The sequence below is a fragment of the Vanessa atalanta genome, chromosome 11 (genome assembly GCF_905147765.1).
Source record: "Vanessa atalanta chromosome 11, ilVanAtal1.2, whole genome shotgun sequence".
Taxonomy (NCBI): domain Eukaryota; kingdom Metazoa; phylum Arthropoda; class Insecta; order Lepidoptera; family Nymphalidae; genus Vanessa; species Vanessa atalanta.
In genome coordinates, this window is record NC_061881.1 from 9,344,103 (window position 1) to 9,369,303 (window position 25,201).

At 31.6% G+C, this 25,201-nt stretch overlaps 1 protein-coding gene across 6 annotated transcripts in view; it reads left to right on the forward strand.

Moving 5' to 3' along the window:
* Positions 1-21,220, forward strand: part of LOC125067188 (peripheral plasma membrane protein CASK) — a 272,403-nt gene extending 251,183 nt beyond the window's left edge. The window contains exons 12-24 of one of the 6 annotated variants that reach the window (XM_047675623.1): positions 11,356-11,544; positions 12,088-12,252; positions 13,073-13,141; positions 13,517-13,546; positions 14,083-14,181; positions 14,304-14,442; positions 15,281-15,283; positions 16,005-16,049; positions 16,562-16,681; positions 16,805-16,915; positions 17,050-17,157; positions 17,283-17,458; positions 18,076-21,220. In XM_047675623.1, coding sequence (XP_047531579.1) covers positions 11,356-11,544; positions 12,088-12,252; positions 13,073-13,141; positions 13,517-13,546; positions 14,083-14,181; positions 14,304-14,442; positions 15,281-15,283; positions 16,005-16,049; positions 16,562-16,681; positions 16,805-16,915; positions 17,050-17,157; positions 17,283-17,458; positions 18,076-18,255 — 1,434 coding nt within the window. In that variant the 3' untranslated portion in view covers positions 18,256-21,220. The remainder of the gene's footprint in view (positions 1-11,355; positions 11,545-12,087; positions 12,253-13,072; positions 13,142-13,516; positions 13,547-14,082; positions 14,182-14,303; positions 14,443-15,280; positions 15,284-16,004; positions 16,050-16,561; positions 16,682-16,804; positions 16,916-17,049; positions 17,158-17,282; positions 17,459-18,075) is intronic. The other 5 variants (XM_047675625.1, XM_047675626.1, XM_047675628.1 and 2 more) reach the window with 5 other exon arrangements.
* Positions 21,221-25,201: the final 3,981 nt, after the last annotated feature.

The window sequence follows — 25,201 nt, forward strand, 5'->3', positions numbered from 1 at the left end:
ATTGCGTAAATAGGAACGGTATAGCTTTCACGCAACCGATTGCTATTTTTGGATGTAAGCAATCAGGCCATACAAATTAGCTGAAATATTTGTAGTTGTTATCTGATGTTGTAATAAACTTTTTTTTTATGTAGTAGGTAGGCGGATCGACAAATGGGACACCTGATGTTAAGTGGTCACCACCGCCCATAGACATTGGCGGTGTTGGAAATATTAATCAACCTTTGCTTTACAAATGCGCCACCATATTCGAACATCAGAGGAAAACTCCTTCGTAATATATTTGGAAAATTTCTTTAAAACCAATTGAAATTAGATTACCTATCGTTTGTATATATGTAGGCTAAAGGAAACTATAAGGTTTTAAGGGTTTTATCATAGGCTACGGTTCTAAAAACTAGCTCCTTAATCTTGCGCGAACATAAGATATGGTACCCGCGTTCTATCTAAAATTGATCTTTGCAGATCGCTAGGCTCAGATTCCAGCCTTAAGTTTGAGAGATCTTATATCATTTGTATCAAGTGCTAGGAAATACTTAGAAAAACAGGTAAAACAAAAACTACTAAGAAAAAGGTATCATTTTTTTTTTATATATATATATAGGCAGAAGGGTAAATGGATCACCTGATGGTAAGTGATCATCACCGCCCATAGACATTAGCTCTGTAAGGAATATTGACAATTCCTTTCATCACCAATGCGCCACCAACCTTAGAAGGTAAGTGTTAAGTCCCTTGGCTACTACTAATGCTAAGTGTTGCTGTTTGGTGGCTATAGCTTATTACTAGTTGGTACCTACCCAGGTGAATTAGCACAAATGTCTACCACCAAAGAAAATACTATCGTTTTTATTGGTAAGATGGAAATATCAAGTAATGTTTTTGGATTTTACTTGCGTTCGATATGAAAATAATTCAATGGTATTCTCGTGGTGACCTCGTAGTCTCCTAATTCGCTATCCTCAAGTAAGAGTATCACTTCGCAACACGCGAGTTAATTGGTTAGTTCCACTGGAAACTTCCAAGTATTTAGACATAAAAAACATGTATATTTTTTGTTAAATTATTATAATAATCGCTCTTTGAGCGAAGTTATTCAGATATTGATGATTTAACGTGAATGGTCCTCGTCGTAATTGCGTTGATATCGCTTTAGCGACTGAACTGTGACATTGGAATGAAAATGATATTTGTGTAGAGCAACTTAACTATGACACACTAATTTGATAGACGTGTGATTGACATTCATAAGGGAACAATTACTAGCCCTGGAATTCAACCAATTTTCGATTTTTAGAAATATTTATATGTAGAATTAAATTTATTTATTTTTTTAAGTAAAAATAATGACAATTATTTATCTCTAATGTAATTTACCTTTAGGAAATTATTAATGAACTGATGAACTAATACAAAGTTATCATGCCTGTTTATCAAAGTATAAGTTGAAACGAAAAAAAACAACTGTATTTCAAAAAAAAAATTAATGATCACTGCTGCAGTATTGTGTATGAAAAGATTGGCTTTTTTAAAGGTGTAGATGACTAAAATGGCAATTTCTTATATCATATAGGCTTTGCATTTCAAGGTGTAAAGTATAAAAAAAGTAGCCTGTCTTTCCTTGATTATTGCTGCTTACCAAATTTTATCAAAACGCTCAATCACTTGGCCTCAAAAGAGCAACAGACAGACATACAGATTTCCTTTTGTAAGTGTAGATTTCCGTTTATAATATTAGTTAACGTTTATAATATATTTATGTCAAAAACATAAACCGGATGAGTTACAATCGCCGTTCTAAGGAACTAAATTTGTTTTGAACGAATCATATATATCTCAAAATTACAACATAAATTCAAATCTTAATTTACATAGTCCTTTATTAGAGACGAATATCTCAAGCATTTTCTCATTTCGTTCCGAACTTAGATTATGTTTTAAAGACTGAACATCGGAGACAATTTTCTCGTTTTAAGCAAACAACCCTTGAATTTTAATTTACTGTGCGAAATTGAATCATTCACCTCTTCCGTACAAGATTGAGATTTTAAATTAAAATTTTCTCTGTTTCCTACATAACTTGTAATTGTGGTTTTTTTTCTTACATATATAATATATTTTCCTTGCTTTAAATTATTTTAATGAACGTTTTAACGTCTTTTTTAATTCTCCTCAGTAAAAAGGAGGCACGTGGTCGACGTATATATATATATGTTACTAGAACACGGTAAGACTAATTTTGATCATTTAAATTTTATCCAATGAATTCTTTAACGTAAACAATATCGTTCAAATAGCTATGTTTATAAGATACCGGCTTCAGGCAATTGAAAATGTAATAGATTATTTTCATATGTCGAGTTTTATTGTCTATTAGAAATATTCCCTGATCTCTTTACGGCACAAAATACATGGTGTTATATGAATACTGAAAAAATATTTTTATTCGAACGAAATCGTACTATTATTTAATTTAATGCTTTAAATAGTATTATTTGATATATATGTTTATTATTTGTGTCTAAAGTATTTTTCCTTAATGCATAAAAACTTTTAATGCTTTAATAAGAAATTGCTCTGTACCATTCATGTAATTTGAAACAATTTCATATTTTGCATATGAAGCAATGCTTTCGGTATCTAAATTTACGACTTCGTAGTTGTCGGTAGTTTAGTAATAACGTCGGGAGAATATTGCATTCCTGAGGCGAATTGCCTCTGAGCTCGTCGCTTGAGGGATTTGATAATGTTTAACGTTACTTCGAAATGTCATCTAATTTTATATTTGTGTTCTTCAAAGTATATTACCATCGTCGTTTGTATCGACTTTGAGATGAACGATACAGTTTTTTAGCTATCCCTCGAGAGTAATAGGTATCCTGTATAAAAAGTTTGTTCATATTAAACGTTGACTTATGAGGTACGAGTGGTGTGAGGTAACTTTATGAAGAGTTTAATCTAATTTCATGTCGTGGCTTTGTAGTGATGTCACAAAGAAATAATATTTCCAGAAATTTCTAAACAATTTTTTTACCTTTCGTTTTATTTTTTCAATTTGCTTAATTTATTCACATATGAACTACACGTGTCACAAAACAAATATAAGTAAAAGCGAATGTAAGTACGAAATATTTGCCTTTATATCGTTTAGACGTACAGAATTGTAATTTTGATCAAAGCTTTCAGTACATTAAAGACGAATTCAATGGTTCGTGTAAAATGTATTTCTATATTATTGAATAGACACACACATACATATATACAGAAATGTTTGTTCATATTCCGCTTTCCAAATTTACACCTGAACATTATTAAGATTATTAAGATTATTAAGATGTTGGTGTAATTTTAATTAAAATAATATCATGTTAACACTTGTGGGTTTTATGAAATTAAAACACAGTCCAATAATTGGTACACTTCAATTACTAATATTTGGACAGCGTAACGTTGTGCCAGGAATTATTAAAACAACCGAATGTGTTCCTTTGGCGCGTCCTACCTTCTTTATACAAAAATAATCGGAAGTCAGTTTACGAACTATTAAGGTTAAATTATTGTTCACAGCTTAATTTATTACTAAGTTGATTAACTAAATTATTAATAATGAATATTAATATAAATATAGAAATAAGGTATTGGTAAATAAATCACTAAGATAAATATAATTGAGAATAATTATTATATGCCACAATAGCTGGGCGCCTTACTGCTACTTATTAACAATCAAGAATTCAATCCTAAGTGTCAATTTGAATTGTCAGTATTCAATATTGTTTATAAGTATAGTTTGTGACACGGCGTCCGCTCTAGGGATAAATTATTGCTTGTACAGACCAAGAACACTATAATACAAAGTATAACAGTGTTGCGGTTGGAGGGGTGAATGAATTAAAGGCTTAGGGGGCTTATAATATTATATATATTTAATTTTTATATGGTTGGTGGTGCATTGATTGTGTAAGGTGTAAGTTGTGATAGCTTTTACGATATCGGTAGGCGGACGAGCAAATGGGCCACCTGACGGTAAGTGACCGCCCATAGATTATGGCGTTGTAAGAATTAACCATTTCCTACATCATCAATGCGCCACCAACCATGGAAAGTAAGATGTTACGTCCCTTGTGCCTGTTGTTACACTGGCTCACTCACCCTTCAAACCGGAACATAACAATACACAGCTTACAACATAAATGTATTTTGTAATGGCCTCTCATTATCAGGTATCCAATTAGCTTGTCTAACGAACTATGTGAAATTAAAAAATACATCAAAAGATTTCATTTTTATTTTTAGTAGAATAGGTATGTCAATGATTGAACAATGAAGGTATATTATAAATGCGTTATCAATATATTCACCATCGATAACCTATACAATAATCACATTTATGCTGAATACGAACATAGATAATTGAATCAAACTCGATGGCACTTTGCGGGGAGACTTGAATCTGGGAAGCGAAAACTCCCAAGCGACAACAAACACCCGTATGACCTAAACAAATATTTGGTAAAGACGAGATTAAACCCACTTCAACACCTCGTTCCAATAATATTCTACCCATAAATTGTCGTATTAACAGAACATTTCGTGTTGATATAGTCAGCTGTTTTGTAAGACCAAAACTCGAAACTCACCTTAAAAAACGATCGTAAATTGTTAGATGTGACATAACTATATGAAAGATACATATTGGAGATACTAGAAATAAAAAAATATATTTGACGGTAAGTAGGTTTTTAACATTTCACGAGTGGAGTACCTTCGGAATGAGTTCTGATAAAATTTTACTGAAATATGATTCAAAAGTGACTGTGTGTCGTCAAAATATTTATTTTATTTATTTATTTGGCATCCATAACTTCTTACTATCATTAACTGTTTATTTAGTCATTATTAATTTAAAAAGAAAATTATATCATCTGGGTTAGTAATTATAAAACATAAAATAAAACTTTTTTCTTAAGAATGTATTAAAAAGTCTCTTTAATGTATTTTTTAAACCCATACACATATTTTGACGTGAGTATGTCTAAAGATGTACATTATTTACATCGTGTAGTGTTGGCTTTAAATAATGTTAACGGCGTCAGGGCAGAAATCTGCTCTAAAATGGTAAAGCGGACAGTATTTCTCTTACTTAAAATATTTTCTTTGTGCCAATTGAAATCCCATGAAGTAAATATGGCATCATTTTTTATCTACTGACAAGTTTTGAATAGATATTCTAAATTGGTATTCAAGATTGAGAGACTGCTGGCGTTTCAGCGCTCCATCCGGTCATGATTGGTTCGGGTTTTTTTTTATCTAACTTATTGTATTCAAAATTTGTTTTACTTCTGAATTGTAAAATTGTCTGCAAGACGTAATCCAAAGGCTACAATTGGCTCGCTTCTTACCCAATAGTGAGCTACGAATAACTTAGAGCAAAGTAAATTACTTAAAATGACAGTTACTAGTGTTTCGATAAAAAAAGTAAATGTCAATTATACAAACATATTTTACTAGTCGTGAAAACAAAGAATGATTTTTTGAAACCGCGTGTGTTCAGTTAATAATTGTATTATATTATAATTTTTCCGCCTAATGCATGCAAAACCTTGGTATTTGTAATACATTAAAAAAAAAAGAGCGCGCGCTCTTTGCACATCAGAAGGCCTCACGTTTACTTTTAGGCGCGAAGTTTGTATGCTTCGGTCATAGAATTTCAGAGTCATAGAAAAATTCTCGACTCTTGTTATTTATTATTATTACTTTAAAGTCATTAATGTTTATATTGATGTGTTATAGTTATTTTCTATTTCGTTTTATAAAGCCGTTTTCACGCTTGGTCGGTAAGATATTATGATGATTTAAGAATCCCTTTAAGAATAAAATCGTTGCTTAAACTCTGGCGAATATTTTATTGGAATCGGTTAAAAATCATTTTAAACACACAGAATCGCAAAACATTTACTTTTGCGATTCAAAATGTATTATTTGTTATATTCATATCAATGCTTTTAGAGAAACTCCGTATTGAAACGGTTGGTTTTCTCAATATTCAATTCAACGTATTCGTTGAAGCGTGACGAGTCTGAAGTTTGCGAATTAAGGTATCGTGTGTGAGAAATTCTACGGACGCGTTTCATGAGTCGTGGCTTTTTAATTTTATTTGAATTAATCAAGAAATTTTACTATGAATAGTATATGTAGGTATGTATACTTTCCTTGCAAGACATATAAGTTTACATTACATTAGCAGCCTGTAAATTTCCCACTGCTGGGCTAAGCCCTCCTCTCCCGTTGGGGAGAAGGTTTGGAGCATATTCCACAACGCTGCTCTAATGTGGGTTGGTGGAATACAGAATTTCGTTGAAATTGGAAACATGCTGGTTTCCTCATGATGTTTTCTTTCACCGCCGAGCACGAGATGAATTATAAACACAAATTAAGGACATCAAAATTCAGTGGTGCCTGCCAGTGGGTTTGGACGTAATCATCGGTTAAGTTGCATACGTTCTAACCACTGGGCTACTATTACTGGCCCACATATAAGTTTAATGACCTTTAAAAAATAAATTATGTTTATTAGAGTTTTATCAGTCTTTTTAGGACATTATTTCTTTGCGAACCAAGCACATATGCGTAACATTGTTTACAATTTTGTCTATCTGTTTGTTGCGGCTAATCTCTGTAACAGCTGGATCGATTTTGACGGGACTTTCACTGGCTAAAAGCTGATGTAATAAGGAGTAACTTAAACTGCAACAAAAACTTTTTTTGTTAAATTCAAACGCGCACGAAGTTGCTGACACAGCTCGTAGTATATATGATGTCATGTCCCTCTTCCTTGTCTATGATAACAAACAATCAAATGTCAAACCAAAACACAACAAAACAGTATATATACATATAATGTGTATGTTATATACAAAGTCGGGCCTGCACAAAGTTGTATCACTGGTAAAACTAGTAACTCCACCAACCGCGTAACTTTAACTGTATTAAACTTAACGTCAATTCCATACAGCATATGTATCCTCTAATCATTTAGAGATAGATAAAAAAAAAGAAAAGACTGTCGAAATTAAACGATGACGAAGGAATTTGTATGTTGGAATGTACAAGTATTGCTCGTACCCATTTTATATTCGGGTTTTTCGCGATCGTACCTTTTTTTTATTATTTTACCTCCATTAAGCTTTTATTACCTTTATTTGTAATGTAACGCTGCGATCACAGAACTCGAAAACAGTCGAAACTCGCTAACGTTGTACCATAAACATGAAAACATATTCTTCGCCATATAAACAAGGATTTAGATGCTTTTTGGAATGGTCCAAATCATAAATCAAAACGTCCTCACAAAATCTGGTCACGTTGATGAGAAAATAGGAAATGAACCAGTCGACGCTACAATACTAAATAACAACTGGAATATATAGACGTATTTATTTTAAACAAATTGTAATGTATGTTAATAAATATTGGCTTTTAACATGTGACAATAGAATTGAAATTTATTTGTCTAATTAACGATGGCTCAGACCAAGGTGCTGATGAATTTTTACTGGCTTCATTTGTTTTTAATTGGTGTGGTGCTCGATGTAGTAGGAAAGTATTGTGAGGAAATCTGCATCTAAGGTCCAAACCTTCTTCTCAAAAAGAGAACTGGCTAGAGTCTGTTCTCTTGAGAAAAATTATTTTACTGAACTTAATAGAAAATAGTCGTGATGATCCGATTGATGGAATATAATTTGATGGTTGATGGAACTTACCCTATAATCATTTTTTTTTTAATAAACTAAAGTAACTAAATAAACTTTAAATTGTAAAATTAATTTTTGTAACCGATTTGTATATTAGTAAAACGAGTTGAGAAAACCAAGACATTTAATATGAATAAAAGTATTGAAATTTAGCGGTTGTAGGAAACGGAATCAAGTTAACAATGCAAATGGCAAAATCATATTAAAAACAGAAATATATTTTGTTGGAATAAACAGGATATTCGAAAGCAAGACTTGGTTAAGACATGTTTTTGAGTACAATGTCTACATTTGCATATGAAAAGTATTCGCATTGCATTCGAGGACTTGTTTTCGCGTTATATAATCAAAAAATTCGAGTCAATTAAATTCAAAAAAGTCCAATGATCTTTCAGTCAGTTTGTAATTAAACAAATCTGTATAAATTCTTAGAATAATAATATAAATTCTTATAAGGCATAATATGTTAGAATAGAAGAAAAGATTTTACTTAGAATGAATCGTGATCCCACATTTTATAAACTTTACGAAAACTCTATAACGTCCTGTAAAAGTAATTTAACATTTAATAACAATTATAAAACGCGCTTACAAAGTTTAATATTTTAGTGTTAAACATTCGTTACTATCTAAACGTTTTATAAAATACGCTGAACAAGTTCAGCTTCTAAATTACGAATGAAATAGCAAAGTTTATTCTAAAAATTAAGTCTACGCTGCAGTGGGACCAAGTATCGCAGAGCTGCATAGAAAAATAGTGCCTAAAATAATCTAATTTATTCTGACCTTTGTATTATTTTATTTTCATATTTTTTAAGGCTTTTGCACAGTGCATGTTGCAACGTTGAATTTTTATTTTGTGAATAATTACGCGATACATGTGATATTTCATGTGTCACCGTTGTACGATAATGTTACCATCGTGGTTTCACGCACGTACGTGCCAAACCGTCACGCGTGTGTGAACGACAAGTGTATAAAGTTTCAATTCAATCGGATGAACGATGCGTGGACGTTAAGAATACGAACAAAAACTATCTCTATTTTTTATATTAATTATTATAGAAAAATAATTTTACAAAAGTATTATTATATTTTTTTGTTTAATGTTTTTTTTTTCGTTGTGTTGGATACAGCCACAGTTTCCAAAAGTTTCTGTCATTCACTGAAGTATAAATATAATAAAAAATATATAAAAAAATAAAGTTGTAAGTAAATATGGCACTAAAACTCGTCACAAGATTTTCGCGCTGACTGGTTAACCCAATTTTAGATTTCAGATAAATCGCTAAACTACGTCGCTATGGTTCACCTCATTTGGAGGCACACTTATTCGACGATTTGGCAAACGCTAACTGCAAATAACTGTCCGATTCGACCTGGCAAAGTTTCATTGCCAGCAGCGTTCATTAGAACAGCTATAACTTTAGTTTTTTAAAACGTTTTTACTTATGGAATTGCTAATGAGAAATGTCAAACGACTTTTCATTAGGAAGAAAGGGGAAATCCTTTTCTTTCGGAATATGTATGATAAACTAAGGCTTTCTGATTGTATTTAAAGAAAATATTTACCGAACCACAGCTATTACTTTTCAGGAATAAATTATAAATTATATTCAAGTAAACCGTGATTGAATATTGCGGTGACCATGATATTTGACAATTAACGTTTCGGAATAAAATAATTAAAGCCAAACGATCTATACTTGCACTAAAAAAGCAGGCTAATCTTCTAACCTTGAACATTGGCTATAAATATAAAGAAATATATTGGACAACATCACATACATTACTCTGATCCCAATGTAAGTAGCTAAAGCACTTGTGTTATGGAAAATCAGAAGTAACGATGGTACCACGAACACCCAGACCCGAGCCAATAGACATAGAAAATTACTGAACTTCCGGGAATCGAACCCGGGACCTCGGAGTGGCGTACCCATGAAAACCGGTGTACACACTACTCGACCACGGAGATCGTCGAAATAAATTTCATGAGGTTTACACGAACACTAAACAACTTAGTAACCAACTGAATAATAAACATTATCGGTACGAGATCTCTTTCACTTCTAGTTTGAACAGTGATAAAAAGCAATCACCGTGTGGTTGTGTAGTAAAAGGAAACCTTGATTGAATCAAACCGACCTCTGTGATATTAACTGGGAATGTGGTTTCGGATAAATACAAAGAGAGTACGTACGTCCTTTGGTCGAGTCTCTGATTCCAATCACATACTAGATCAAAGACTGTCATTGAATGCATCACAGACCATTGTTGAACGAAATTGACTCGTTAATGTTGGGAACAATACACTTGGTAGAAATAATAAAGATATATTTGTATGTATGTATTTACAACTGTTTATTTTTGTAGTAGTTTGTTTATGGAGTTCCACAGTAATAGGATTTCAATTGTTTCAATATTCGCAAGATTGAATTTTGAGAACTTGGGACATCCTATAGATTAAATTTCTTGAAGGCGCGTTGTCTCAAAGCGACTCGGGTCTCATAAAACCGATGACGAAACCGATTTTTTTTTTTTATATCGGTTAATAAGAATTTGATAATGATAGTCCGAATTATATGCATTTTTTTGACTTGGTTTCGATATGTGTTGCTGTCTGCATTTCCATATCATTAAGACTTAAAATTTGAAATTAAAACGTTAAAGAATTATTTTGAATTATTAGGAATATTCTATTCAGCTGACGTATTGCGAAAGCGATCCCGCAGCCTCTCCGTTTCCGTGCTGATGACGGTCATCGCAGGGGTTTTTAGTGAGTACAAACACACATAACCCGACATCCCCCCCAGGTGTCGGGTATCTGTGAAGATTTATCCTGCGTCAACAATAAAAAAAGGAAAATTTTATTACGTAGTCTTTAAAGATTAGGTTCAGAAGCAATCGACTCGTAACAGATTATAAAATATATATGTATTTATACATTCCTAATCATATAACACACTTCCAAATACTTGATCAATCCTATTATACAGGCAAACAGCAATCTGGCGATAATCGACTTATCGACTTATACATCAATCTACAGTGATTTTCCAGAATTTGTCGAATGTTGCGCATAGAACGTTTCGCGAATTAAGGGATAGCCGCAATATTGGCAGCTCTAGAGGGAATACTCCTATCGTTTTCTGTATTGCGAATTTAGCAAACGTGTTCGTTAAATATAATTTACAGTCATACCATTTTTTTATATTAGTTACTTTATCGTGCTTTTTTATAAGTAGAATGATTGTAGAATGCATACTTTACCAACAATAAAAATGAGTTGATTTTAAAATAACGAAATAAGGAATCTTTAAAATTAACGGTCTGTGAATAGCCCACGTCCATCGAGTTATTAGTCAGTTAGTAGACCGCACCACATGTGTGGTATGACTTAATTATGAGTGTTTCATGATATTTTTCTTGAATGATATATATTTATTATATATATATATATATATATATAATAAATATATATATATATATATTATGTATATGGAAATTCTTAATGATTTCGTGGTTATGAACCCACGCCGATCTCCAATTAAGTTAAATGTTGACAAAAAAATTAATAATTGCTTTTTTTATTAAACAGGCCCTACTACAAGCACACGATGTGGTCGCGCGTGAGGTGTACGGCGAAGAATCGCTGCGGGCTTCTCCGCCTCCTGTCAACGGCAGAGCTCAGCCTCCGACCGAAGAGGAGGATGACACTGAACCCGAGTTTGAAAACGTGACCAGAGTGCGCCTCGTACAGTTCCAGAAGAACACCGATGAACCCATGGTAATGGAGCATTTTCGATGAAACATTATATTTGTTTTAAGTTAATAAAAGAAAAAATATGAAATCTTAAATGACTCGTGCTGTTCATATAACATGTACTCGTCGTTTGTTACTAACTTTTATTTAACCTCACTGTTAGTAAATGTCAGTCACATATTTCAACTAAGTATTGAATCATTTTTACAATTGGGCTAAAATTTTGCATACACTTTTGACGCTGATGACAATACAATTTAATAAACAACTTTTTTTTAACGTTTTAGCACATGGATTGAATAAAAACTTTTTGTGAAATACTCTTTTTTTAGGTTGATCATTTATTAAAATGATTACACTTTGAAAAATATTTGAGAAGTTTTCTACGCAATCTATGACATAATTGAAATTCAGATTAAAGAAAATATTAGAATTTATTGTCAATGTACTTAAATCCGATTTAATACAAAAACAAAATCGTTACTAATAAATTTAAGTTAATGATGGTCATTAAATTGAATACTACCGTCTAATAAATAAATATCATAAATCAGGTATATATTCCAGGGTATAACGTTGAAGCTAGCAGATGACGGTCGGTGCATCGTGGCACGCATTATGCACGGTGGCATGATTCATAGACAGGCTACATTGCACGTTGGCGATGAGATCAAGGAAATCAACGGGACGCCCGTCGCTAATCAGTCCGTTGCACAACTTCAAAGGATGCTGGTATGAAAGACATTATAGTAAACTAGCTGAATCTGTGGTTTTACCCGCGCGAAATTTATAAGACTACAAATTTTATCCCATCGAAAGGTGAATTAAAAAAAGTAGGACATCCGGGACTCAGCTATCTCCACGCGAAATTTCATCTAATCTAGAAAAAAAAGAGGCTAAAAGGCTGTAGAACCGAAAATTTTGGGTTTAAATCGCGTCCCGTCGAACTGTTAAATAGCTATTGGTTTTACTAAGTAGCAGTCCGTCTGGAAGTCTGGAAATTGTCAGTGTTTACACTTCCGTGCCTCGAAAATATCCTCTCTTTTAAGAATATTTTCGTGAACCGGCTACCGTGGATGAAACGAGTTAGGGTGACAGGACATCATAAGTCTATGCTGTAAATTATAAATGTCTTCTTTAATATATATTTTTTCCAGATTTATTTCAGATCGCGTGTCTCCTTTGAGTGAAGTTTTTAATTAAAAACATATAAATATATTATATAGATAATGTATATGATTATTTGTATAGGCCTCGTTGGTCTTATCTTGTATTGCTAATGATCGTAAGGTCCTGGGTTGGAAATCTGGATCGAGCCAATTAAGTTTAATTGTAGCTTTTTCTGGTCACTAATTTTCAGAAACAGCCCGATGTTAGTAAGTTGAGAATTTTAAACATCTGTCATATTGTTTTGTGTTAATTCATAAGTAGAAGTCTTGATGAACCTGTATCTTAATACAGGACCTTTGGATCTGCAGTCTTACATACCTCGTTACTTAGATATTTAATATTGTTTTGTAATAATAATCTAACAAAATGAATCGTCTTCCAGCGAGAAGCTCGCGGTTCAGTAACGTTCAAGATAGTACCGTCGTATCGATCTGCTCCGCCTCCTTGCGAGGTAACATACTTAAATTATTTTATTTTCAATATTGAAATTAATTAATTACTCATAGTGCTCTTGGCAACCCTCAAGTCTCTGTGTTCTAGGAATGCTGTGCATTTTGCTAAAAGTTTATTTAAAGAAGGCAACTTTATTAATACTAGAAATAAAAGTGTGTGTTTAATGTAGTTTCTAATATTTATTTCAAATAGTTGTGTGGCACTAATGCGTGGTTTTGAGAACTAATTAAAAAAAAAAAAAGTAGTTGATTCAAAAGTCGGCAAGCGCACATAAATAGCCAAATAACTGCTTGTCCTAAAAGCATCATACTGGTTGTGAATAAAAGAATAAATAAATAACTAAAACAATCTTTTTTTATTTTCTTCTAACTAGCTATTCCGGATAAAGCCTTCGCCCGTGCTAGTAAGTAGCGATTACCAGAGCCGTTGCTACTTTATGTTGTGTTTTGTTTATCATATTTTATGTTCAATTGTTTTCATTTAAGTTATTTTGTGTTGTACTGTTCTCATCCGGGCATGGCTGCGCGTCCTCGCGTTCCTCCGTTTCTGTGCGCTTGTTGTTCTTTACCATTGCTTCATTATATCATCGTTGTTATCACATTCATCTGAACTACTGACGAGGTTCATGCATTAATTCTAGCTAAATCATATTCATAATTATTAACCTCATCATATATTCTACATACAGATATTAGTTTAGCATATCCATAAATGAATAATTTTATTATTCGCATCTTTGCAAAATTTAGAGAATGGAGTATTTGATTTAATTAAAAAAATATCGTTAATAAAATTACTAGCTTGTATGTAGGTATATTAATCAATGTCAGTATGGTTAATTTAAAATATTTCATTTTTACCAAAAATCATTAAGAATATTTCAGTAATAGCGGCGTCTTCTGTGGAACTGGAGTAATAAATTAAAAAAAATACTTTCAGATATTCGTAAGAGCACAATTCGACTATGATCCTTTGGAAGATGAGCTCATACCTTGTGCACAAGCAGGCATAGCCTTTAACACCGGAGACATATTGCAGGTACTAAATAAACTAAAATTTACTTACATAGGATGTAAGTTACAGCAGCGCCTTCAGCAGTTGATTTCTATATTATAGTAAAGATATTTTTTTTCTAATGGAAAGAGTATCGTTCATTTCAGATTATAAGCAAAGATGATTCTCATTGGTGGCAAGCTAGGAAAGATGCTTCAGGTGGTTCCGCTGGTCTCATCCCGAGCCCAGAGCTCCAAGAATGGAGAGCAGCTTGTGCAGCAGCAGAAAGATCTAATACGGATCAAGGTTTCTTATTTCATTATATGCCCTAACATTGTGTGTTTTTGCTAAGCTAGGAAAATATGGTGTTGCTTGGTGCCAGTTTAATATGGTCAGACACAAAATTGATAATTGTGAAACCGTTTAAATTATTATTATTCACGCAAAATCAGTATTGCCAGAATTACTTGAAACGTTAACTGTCTGGCCATTTTGCAATTAGTTTTTGTGTATAACCGTTGGGAACATTTCATCAGCAAATGTTCCATTAAGGCTAATAGAAATCTGAGTACAATATATTGTTCCACCGAAATTGGCAAGTATGGTGATTAATAGATCGGAAGATCACTAACTAAAAGGCGAATCTTTGATTAATGTTGGTGAAATTTTAAATTATTTCCTTGTATTCAGTTTTCATTAAAGGTGCTGTTAAGATTATTTTTTTTGTTATAACAGAAATTGCCTGATCTGTTTTCAATTCATTTTGAATTTCGTGTACGGTGTGTATATTTTAATTAAAACTTTAAGCATTAAGTTCCTAGCTCCTTTGTGTTGTTTTAGGATGGAATAGTTATTGAAAAAATAAATCATCTTGTCCGATTCTCCTTAGAGGAACGCTTGCTATAGCAGTGTTTATATAGGACTCAAATCCTGTTAAAAGTATTATCTAATCTTCGTTGCACTTCACAGTCTCAATTTTTGTTTTACCTACAAGTAAAATTTTCATATTTCAATATATGCCACCTTAGATTTATATGTTTGATGGATATTAGTTTCATCGTCATCTTAATCTTAGTATTTGTTTAAAAATATTAACATTTCATATTTTCCTTTCAAACATTAACGTATATGGACAAAACTACAGTCGGTATGTAAAGTTTTCTTTTATTCCGCCACTTACACAAGCTCCCGGTATAATTGAATGATTATGACGTCATAAAACCCTAAATATGCATGGTATTAGTCACGTCAGTCCTGATAATTTGTTAAAACCGTTGTTAATCCCTAGTTAGGTACAAAGTGTATGAAATGTGTAGATAAAATGTAAACATGATAATATGAAGATGTCAAGTTGTCAAAAATTCGAGGGAGTTTGTTCCATAATATGATTTTCTCGTGTTTTGGGATTTGCTTAGTCAACTGTCTACATAGTTTTGTTTCGTTTAGTCCAAAAGGCTTGTCTAATATATTTGTAAATGTTTTCCAAGGTTCATTATCATTATTATTTAAAATGAAAATGTTAAGCCTTACATTTATATATACAGAATCTCGATGAGGATATATCGTGGAATTACTTTATATTAAATTCCTTAGTAATCATTTTTCCGAATGTTTTGTCTAATTGTGTAAATATAATTCAGTAATATATTTTCATTTATATACATACATATTTGTGTTCACAATGAACATCGCTTACCATTACGAACGTAGTATTATATAATAAATGTATATTAGTTCTTGTGGAAGTAAATATTTATACCCATTGGCTAAGCATACCCCAATGTGTGCCCTATTTACGTAGCGGCCCTCATGTTCCATTCCATTGCGAGTTTCGTTTGCATGATCGTATTGTAATGTTGTGCGGCTAGGAGCTGAAGGCTGCGTGTCGCATACCGATGGATGCGAGAATACAGGTAATTTCTTTGACTTTGTATAGATAATTTGCTGATCGTCGTTATGTTCGAATTCAGGAATATTTAGTAGAAATGTTGTAACGTTCTATACATTCTTTGTCAGTTATTGGTAAGGTACCAGTGCTTATAACATTAATTGTATTAGTAGTGTATTGTATTTCGTTGATAATGTTTAGGGTAGCTGTGTACATGCTAGGATCATGTGTTATAAGATTTTGAATAGAATGACATTTCGTAATAATATACTTCTTAGATAATTATTTTCTCTTTCTAAATTTGAAAATATTAACAACTTATCCTCGACGTTGTCAGCTTTTAATTTTATTTAACTAAATAATAGATTTATTGTTTTTGCTGTTCAAGTATCAAGAATTTTTACAAATAACCAATCGGTATTAGTGAGAAGTAGTTCACTTATAATTTATATTATTTTTATAATAATACAGTGTCGAAGATAAAATCATTTTCATCGGATATTTTCTGACATATTTTGTTTTCTTTATTTGTTACAGTCAATTGTTCGATATTTGGACGAAAGAAAAAACAAGCAAAGGATAAATATTTGGCGAAACACAATGCCGTCTTTGATCAGCTCGATGTTGTTACTTATGAAGAAGTTGTTAAACTTCCCTGTGAGTTTCCATTATTTTCTCTTTTAATAATATCATGTATTATATACGGTTTCTTCAATCGAGCTAAATATATTATAATTAAAATAATCAACCCTTCAATAAATCTTCTATATAAAATTTCAGCTTTCCAAAGAAAGACCATAGTGCTTTTGGGTGCACATGGAGTCGGTCGTCGTCATATCAAGAATACGCTCATTGCGCGTCATCCCGACCAATATGCTTATCCTATACCACGTGAGTTATTTTTGGTCCAGTTTGCTACGAAGGAGAAGCCCGTAAAGTTACGGCTGCTGCTTGCTATATCATGAACTGAAGTAACAATGGTTGAAATCCTTTAATAAATTTGTATTTTTTTTTTTTGTTTTTAGATACGACTAGACCACCCCGTACCGATGAAGAAAACGGCAGACACTACTACTTCGTAACACACGATGAAATGATGGCTGATATTGCTGCTAATGAATATTTAGAATACGGTATTTTAGCCTTTAATCCATGTGAAATTTACTAACCGTTTAACAATTACACGTAGTATTTATTAAACAACTGCAATTACTGTTAAGGAGGTTATAGAAAATAATATGAATGATATCTTTTCCAGGAACCCACGAAGACGCAATGTACGGAACTAAACTGGAAACTATCCGCCGTATCCACTCGGAGCGTCGTATCGCCATCCTGGACGTGGAGCCTCAAGCGTTGAAGATCTTACGCACTGCAGAGTTTGCGCCGTACGTCGTGTTCGTCGCAGCACCGTCTTTGAACAACGTTGCTGATGTAAGTAAAACTTATTTTGCTATTTTGCCAATGGACCTTGCCTATATACCTACTCCTATTACATATAACAAAAACAAAACAAGTGCCCGGCTACAAGTAGTGTTCTGGCAATCACGCCTCCTGTCCAAAAAATATATTTAAGAGACCTGAGTTGCCTCGCCGATTTTCCAAAATTGACATAATCGGCGAGGCGCTCCCAACACGTGACCTTCAGGATTTTTAAGACAAGATTTAATTTTTAACGTATAATCGATTTGCCGATCTAATTTAAAATTAACATCGCTCTTTCAAACTAAAATAATAAACTTAATAAACCCTCGTTTTTGCGTGCTTAATGTTGATATCACTCCTGCTAGCTCCTTATACGAAACTAAGCCATGCTTGTGATTCATGTTCAAAGAAATTATTATTTATTGGTACTGATTATTATTCCTCTTTTGATAGTGAACTGTCAAGCACTGTTTAACAGACTCGGTTACTATTAGTTTAAATGTAAACATTCTTATTAAAATTTAAATATTTCTAAATATCACATATATAAACATAGGGGAAACGTTTGCCAATGACTATTTACTATGTATGTGGGTGCACTGATTTTTTAATAATTGAACTTTCAGTACGACGGTTCTCTGGAGGTGCTGGCCCGGGAGTCCGACCAGCTCCGCCGCACGTACGGCCACTACTTCGACATGTCCATCGTCAACAACGACATCGACGACACGCTCGGGCAGCTGGAGGCCGCGCTCGCCAGGATGCGCTCGTCGCCGCAGTGGGTGCCCGTCTCCTGGGTGTATTGACCTACCGACTGCTACCTGTAAGTCAAACCGCCGTTCTGAAATAGACTTTATTCCGCTTACCTTACAGTTACTTGTTAAACGTATCGACGTGTCGTGACGTTACATTTTGGACTTTGGAATTAAAGTACATTTTCGTTTTTGTATGTATTCAATCGACATGTCGTTTGCTTATATATCAAATTGAAGTGGTTCCCCCAGGGATGCTTGGATTCTCGTTGACGATCTAAAATAGATTTGATATTACGCCTATAGTTTAATTTTAATCTATTTCTCGTTACGACGATAATCTCAATTTCAATCTAAATAGACTAATAAAGTTTTGTAATAAAGTTTTTTTTTTTTCAAATGTTCCGACATTTCTCTTGTAATACTGGAGATCGTTCTATTACAATGGATGATCAAATAATCTAATGACTGTTACTCTCAATGTCGATCTGAAATAGATCTTATTACCCAAGTAAAAAGATTCATTTTGATTATCCATTTTAACTTCGATCGTTTGACTTTTGTTCCTTGTCATTGTCTTTTTCAAAAAATTAAAAAAAAATCAAAGTCAAAAATATTCAAATTGCAGTATTTTAATTTGAATACCATAATAATACATCGACATGTCGATTTACAATTGTTTTAAGCTAAAATAGATTTTTATAATTGTGTGTTAAGGTACAAATTCAAATGTAATATTTAGTGCCATATTTTATAATACGCAAAAGAAAGGTTGTTTTTTTTTTTGTAAATGATAAAATAGATTCCAGCAAATGATAAAGTCTATTTCATGAGAGAAAAATTGACCGAAGGATTAAAATTTAAAAATTGAACATTAAAGATGAGAATACAACGATGTTTAAAAAAAATTTAGAGGTGTGAAGTTTTTCGTCACAAGTTATAGGAACTTATCACACTTTAAATAATTGGCACACTGGCACATTGGAAAAGTCTTTCGAATTATTGTAACAATAAAAAAAAAAATGTATAATTTAAAAATCCATTACATTGAAAATAATGATTAAGGGTATGTTTAGTAAAAACGGGCGTGGGCATATATTAAAACAGAAAGCATTGTTAAAAGACCTTTTTTTATTTGTTACTTAACCAAAAAGTATTATACTTTATATATTTTGTGATAAAACATCGTTATTATTTAATTATTTATTTATATTATGCGTTAATTTATTGTTCTTAAATTATTGTTTGCGTAACAGTCGAGTCTTGATTTGGTGCAACACCGCTCAAAACATTTTGTGCCAAATAATGACTGGTATCACAAGAACAATTCATCACACTGTTCAATGATTTTTAGAACAATGTACATAATTATACATTAGTAGGTAATTTACAAGGAGGAAATAATTAAATGAATAACTCTTTAGAGTGTACTGTAGCTCAAATGTTTATTTCAATATTTAATTGTAAGATCTATCCTATTATAAGTAACGATACGGTTGTCCAACTGAGATACAATATTAAAAACACGTCAATTTGATTTAGACCTTTAAAATGTCACGTGACTTCATTAATCTCGACTTATTAACAGAATACAACGTCGAATACGAAAACTAGATACCTTATTGTAATAATTATTAATGAGATGACATGTGTAATGACTTATTATTAGAATATATTCAAATTTAATGGCAACACTGAAATATGAAAGTGTTAACTGTGTGGAAATTTTAAAACACTAAAAGTATCTATTGTTTCTTAGTTGGGGAACTTTTTGACTAATTATATCACAGGTTTTTAGAAGTCACAGGGTCGCAAAAACATTGTAGTGTATCGCTTTTGTTTAAACTGATGTATTTATTGTTTATTATATATGTATGTTTAAATTGACATCTTCCTGAAACTGCAACAGGAAATATATAAGTTGTTGATATCTTTGGAGTAAAAATCTTTGATTTTAGATGATATCGGGTATTTATGTAAATCGTTTTAATATTAAACATCGTTTGATTCATTCCCCTTTCCTTGATAATGTAAACTTTTTAAGTAAATTTGTTATTTCAATTAGGCGATCAACTAAAACGTATCCTGATTTTTTGTGAAAATTACTATATTTTGTGGTATAAATAATAATTTTGGAAAAATTAGAAACGTTTGATTAAATATTTCCATAAATAAATATAAAATAAGGTTATTTTTAAAGTTTTGGTCGCCTTTTTGAAATACTCATTCAAATTCTCGCCTTTTGCACATTTGCATTCCTGTAAAGATACTACCTTGTAGCTGAATTTTAATATATAATTCACTTTCACTATTGTTACTTTAAGTAGTTTTAGGGGGTAAGGTCAGAAGAAAAAAAAAGTTACATTTTGTTTGAAATTTAAAGTGCGGGTAATTTACCTCGTTTGCTCAACGTAGTAATCCGACTGCTCAGATTTATAAAGAAATCGATATAAGCAAAAAAAAAATCCATTTCTTTGGTTTTCACTTGAACAAAACTTGATTATAATTTATTTATCCGTTCGAATACTCGCACTTGAAAATTTCGTATTGTTACTCGTCTAAAAATATTCCAAAATTATTTTCTTTTTGTAGTTATCATTTTAAATTGTCACTATTAGACCACTAATAGTCGAAACAATTCACTAATAGTCAATAAATAATAATTAACTATAGCTATACAGTTTCTTTACATATTTGTTAAAAATAATGTTTTCAAATCTTAAAATGTTTCATAATGTAAGGAGTCAGATAAGATTTAATATAGTTAAAATTAATATATTATACATGAATTTATTAATAGGTGTGTGACGTAATGGCGTGCGAGTAGCACTGGTTTGACTTTGGATAGTATTGCCATATTAAAAAAATAATTTATTTTAATTTAAATATGAAGTTGCGGTTACTTTATTGCATTATATTTTCTTTGAAACAGACGGTAGATAATCTATAAATTCCGTCATTCATATATCGCTTAATCTTATATACATATATTATTTTATAGCAACAAATATATGAAATATGAAGCAAATTATATCTAATATAAATATATTTTATTTACTTAGACAATTCATTCCCAATATTTGAAATGTTAGGTATTTATTTATTTGAAAAAAATAATAATAATATGAATATTTAATATTATGATGAAATATTTATAAAAAAATACTATTTATGAATATGTATGACATATGTACTTATTGTTTCTTTTAAATGTTGAATAGAAAATATTAATTTAATGCAAAGCATGTTACAATGTTAACACACACGTATCATAGATATATTGTCTTGAAAAAGGTTTGTGTTTCATAGATTTTAATTTTAGTAGTCATAGACTAATTCGTTGAACTGTATACCGTCTTCTTAACAAACGCATTGGTGTCGATCAATTTGTACTCTAAATCTTAATTAAACCAATTTCGCAGGACTATAAAATACTGCTATCTCATTCCCACCTGCGAGGTTTTAAACGATAGCAATTATGTCAATCCTGACATTTTAGTTAAGAAGTTGTAAATGAAATAATCGGTACCAGTGTGTTTTACAAATTTCGTCACATTCTCACAAAATGTATATTTAAGTAAGAAAGTGACATTTATTAATATGACGGATAGAATAGAAGATAAAATTCATTTTTCTCTGTTAGTGCTACTCATATATGAATGAGTGAGAGTTTATCTATGTATGTAATAGTTATATTATTAATGATAAGAGTATTTTCAATTATGTATACATCACAAATCTATCTGTACCTTAAACATTCCATCACCGTCTTTTTGGTTATTTGTTTTTTATTTTATTTATTGACTTAACGAAAGTCACTAATGAATATAAAAGGAAATAAATTATATTAGAATTGTATTTATATGATTTTGTTGATTCTTAAGTATGTTTTATACTTAAGTATGTGTTTTTTATTATAAGTTTTATCAGAATGATTATTATTGTTATTTTCCAAAGACATTTAAACACATGTAGAGGAATATTTGGAAAATTATAAGTTAAGGTCTAAACTGATATTGAAACGAAAGTTAAAACGGCAATGAATCGTACCTAATAGTTACCTATTAATTTTTAAAATAACAGTAAGATAATATCTACTAAATTTAAAATTGTATTCAATTGATATGATGATACTTAATGACATGTATTAGTATCAGATTGATTCCGATAGTCTTAAATTGCATGCAATTTTAAGGACGATGAAGTCTGTAACCTAGATTTTTTTCCAATAAAAACTAATGATGACTGAAATAAAACCTTAATATAACTGTTAAAAATTGAATAAAGAGCACAAAATATTATGGTCGTTTTATTTTACAAGCGTCTTTCACTGACTTATACGTATATTACTAAATGCGCTGTCCGGTACTGAGATTTTGCGCACCGAGTTACGGTCAATTGACCACAAATCGTCTAGTTGTTGAAAGCAGTAATTAATTTGTATCCTGAATACAGGATATATTTTGTTTAGTGGGTCAAAAATTGGTATTATTATCTACGTGGGCATTTTGTTTACATGTTTTGGTAATTATTTATTAACTGATTTCGTAGTTTCTTGTAAACAAATTATTTCACGAACATGACATGCATGGCAGACATCTTGATACGTCATTTAGCTTATCACCTGCTAGATTTACCTAAGAGGGAGCAGTACAACCGGTATTCCGACATAGATTAACGAAATACTTATAACGTATCTGCCAATACCAGAAAAGATAAAAAAGAAAATATTTTAACAAATCCTATTAAAAACTACTATTTTTACAAAAATGTCGAATTACCCTCAACGATAGTGTAAAAAACATACTTTCAGAGAACAATAAATTCTTCTGTGGGCATAAATATTCATTTAATGTCGGCGATATGTAGTAGAGTATATTTCCAGTACGCTATGATTCTTTTGGTGATTTAAAGTAGCGTGCGTGTGCCTACATAGTTACTCCATACGAACTAATAGAAATCACGCTAGCTGCTTATTGCACACTTGCACTGTAGCGATTGGGAAAAATACAGGGGCTCGTTTCTAGGAATGAAAATGTGACATTTAAGGTGGCATAATTTGTAAAGAAAAGTTATATCACCTTTAATAGGTTAAATAATAAGCAAAAATGGCGTTGTTATTCTTTGTTAAAGGTAACTTTTCACCACCAGCTCCTTGAGCACTTAATTCAAATGTAGTAAGTTTATTTTATATGAATTAAAAATGTACACGTCATGTGCAACAGTAAAATTGATAGTTATTGAAATAATAAATAACAGGAAACTAACGAATAAACACGGAGTAAAATGAATAAATATTAAATAAACGTAAAGCAACAATAATATTGCCTAAAGATCACTTGAATTTTAACCGATGATTTAAGGTTTGAGTTCAAACTCAGGCCAATACAACTGAATTGAGATTTACTTAATTAGTGTTCATAATTTTATTCATTTCATGTGGTGAAGGAAAACGTCATGAGAAACAAGGAATGTGTTGGATAAAAATCTGTGTCATATGTACAAATTGGCATTGGAGGTATTAAATCATATAAAGATTGAAAAATGCTGAAAGTGCCGCTTTGAATAAATACAATTTTAATTTTGAAAGGTAACAGAACAAAAGTTTCAATTATGTACTTTAAACTAAAATATAAGAACTTTTTTTTATAATATTAATTTTACAACATATATTATTTGTGGGTAATTGTTTGTAAAATAAATTTTACTAATCCTTATTAATTCACGAAGGGAGGATTTTTGTGTCCTTAACTAAAAACTACAAAAACCGGATGCTCCTGGAATTCAAACTGTTGGAATATACAAAAATTCAAGCCTCTATACATAATAGATTTCTCTTTCATTATATTATTCAATCTTTCACTCATTCACATTCGCTCACCACTCATTCAATCAACGAACAGCTTTACTTGATTATTTAATATTCATTATTAAAAACATTGTCAAACAGTGCAGACGTGTCTTATTATACCTACCCCATTTCCCTTCAGGTTATGGGCCCAGGTCATGTTTAAAGTTGTTTAAATAATTAAAATTAATAGTAAAAGTGTTACTCAAAATGGATTCGCGAAGTAAAAGAAATATACAACAATTTAACGGTGATCGCTATAGTACTTGGAAGTTTCGTATAAGGTCACTACTAGAAGAAATGCAGTTATTGCCTGTTATTGACGAAGAACCACCACCAATACCAGATAATGAGTGGATTAAGAAGAATATGCTAGCAAAAGGTACGATTGTAGATTACTTGGGTGACACATTTTTAAGCTTTGCAAGAGGTTCTTCTACTGCAAAATCCATAATGGCCGAACTAGACAAAGTATATGAGCGGAGGAGCTTAGCGACTCAATTGGCTTTACGTAAACAGTTACTTAATATGAAACTACAGCCAGATGTGACACTATTCGAACATTTTAACAATTTCGATAATATCATTACTGAATTAATATCGGCTGGTGCAAAATTGGATGAGATGGATAAAATATCACATTTACTTTTAACTCTACCCACATCATACGATGGTGTTATAACGGCACTGGAAACACTTGGAGAGGAACAATTGCATCTATCTTTTGTAAAAACTCGTCTTCTAGATCACGAAGTCAAACTAAAGAATACCACGACGACAGAACTCAAAGTTTTACATACATCAACGAATAAATTCAAATCGCAGAACAAAATTGGATTCGATAAAAGGAAATCATATAATTATTATAAAAAGAAGTCATACACCGGAAATTCATCATATAAAATTTCAAAATTATATTGTGATTATTGTGGACGACGAAATCATATGAAGAAGGATTGTCGATTTTTCAAAAAGTTACAACAAAATGGAGGTAGTAGCGGCAGTAAAACAGCAGCTGCGAGCGCTTTGCAAATCAGAAACGATAACGAGGACAGTTTCGCATTTATGTTTTCAACGTGTAAGTTGTCAAATTCTTATAAATATCATATTAATAATATTGTTTTCATTTTAGATTCGGGTGCAACTGACCAC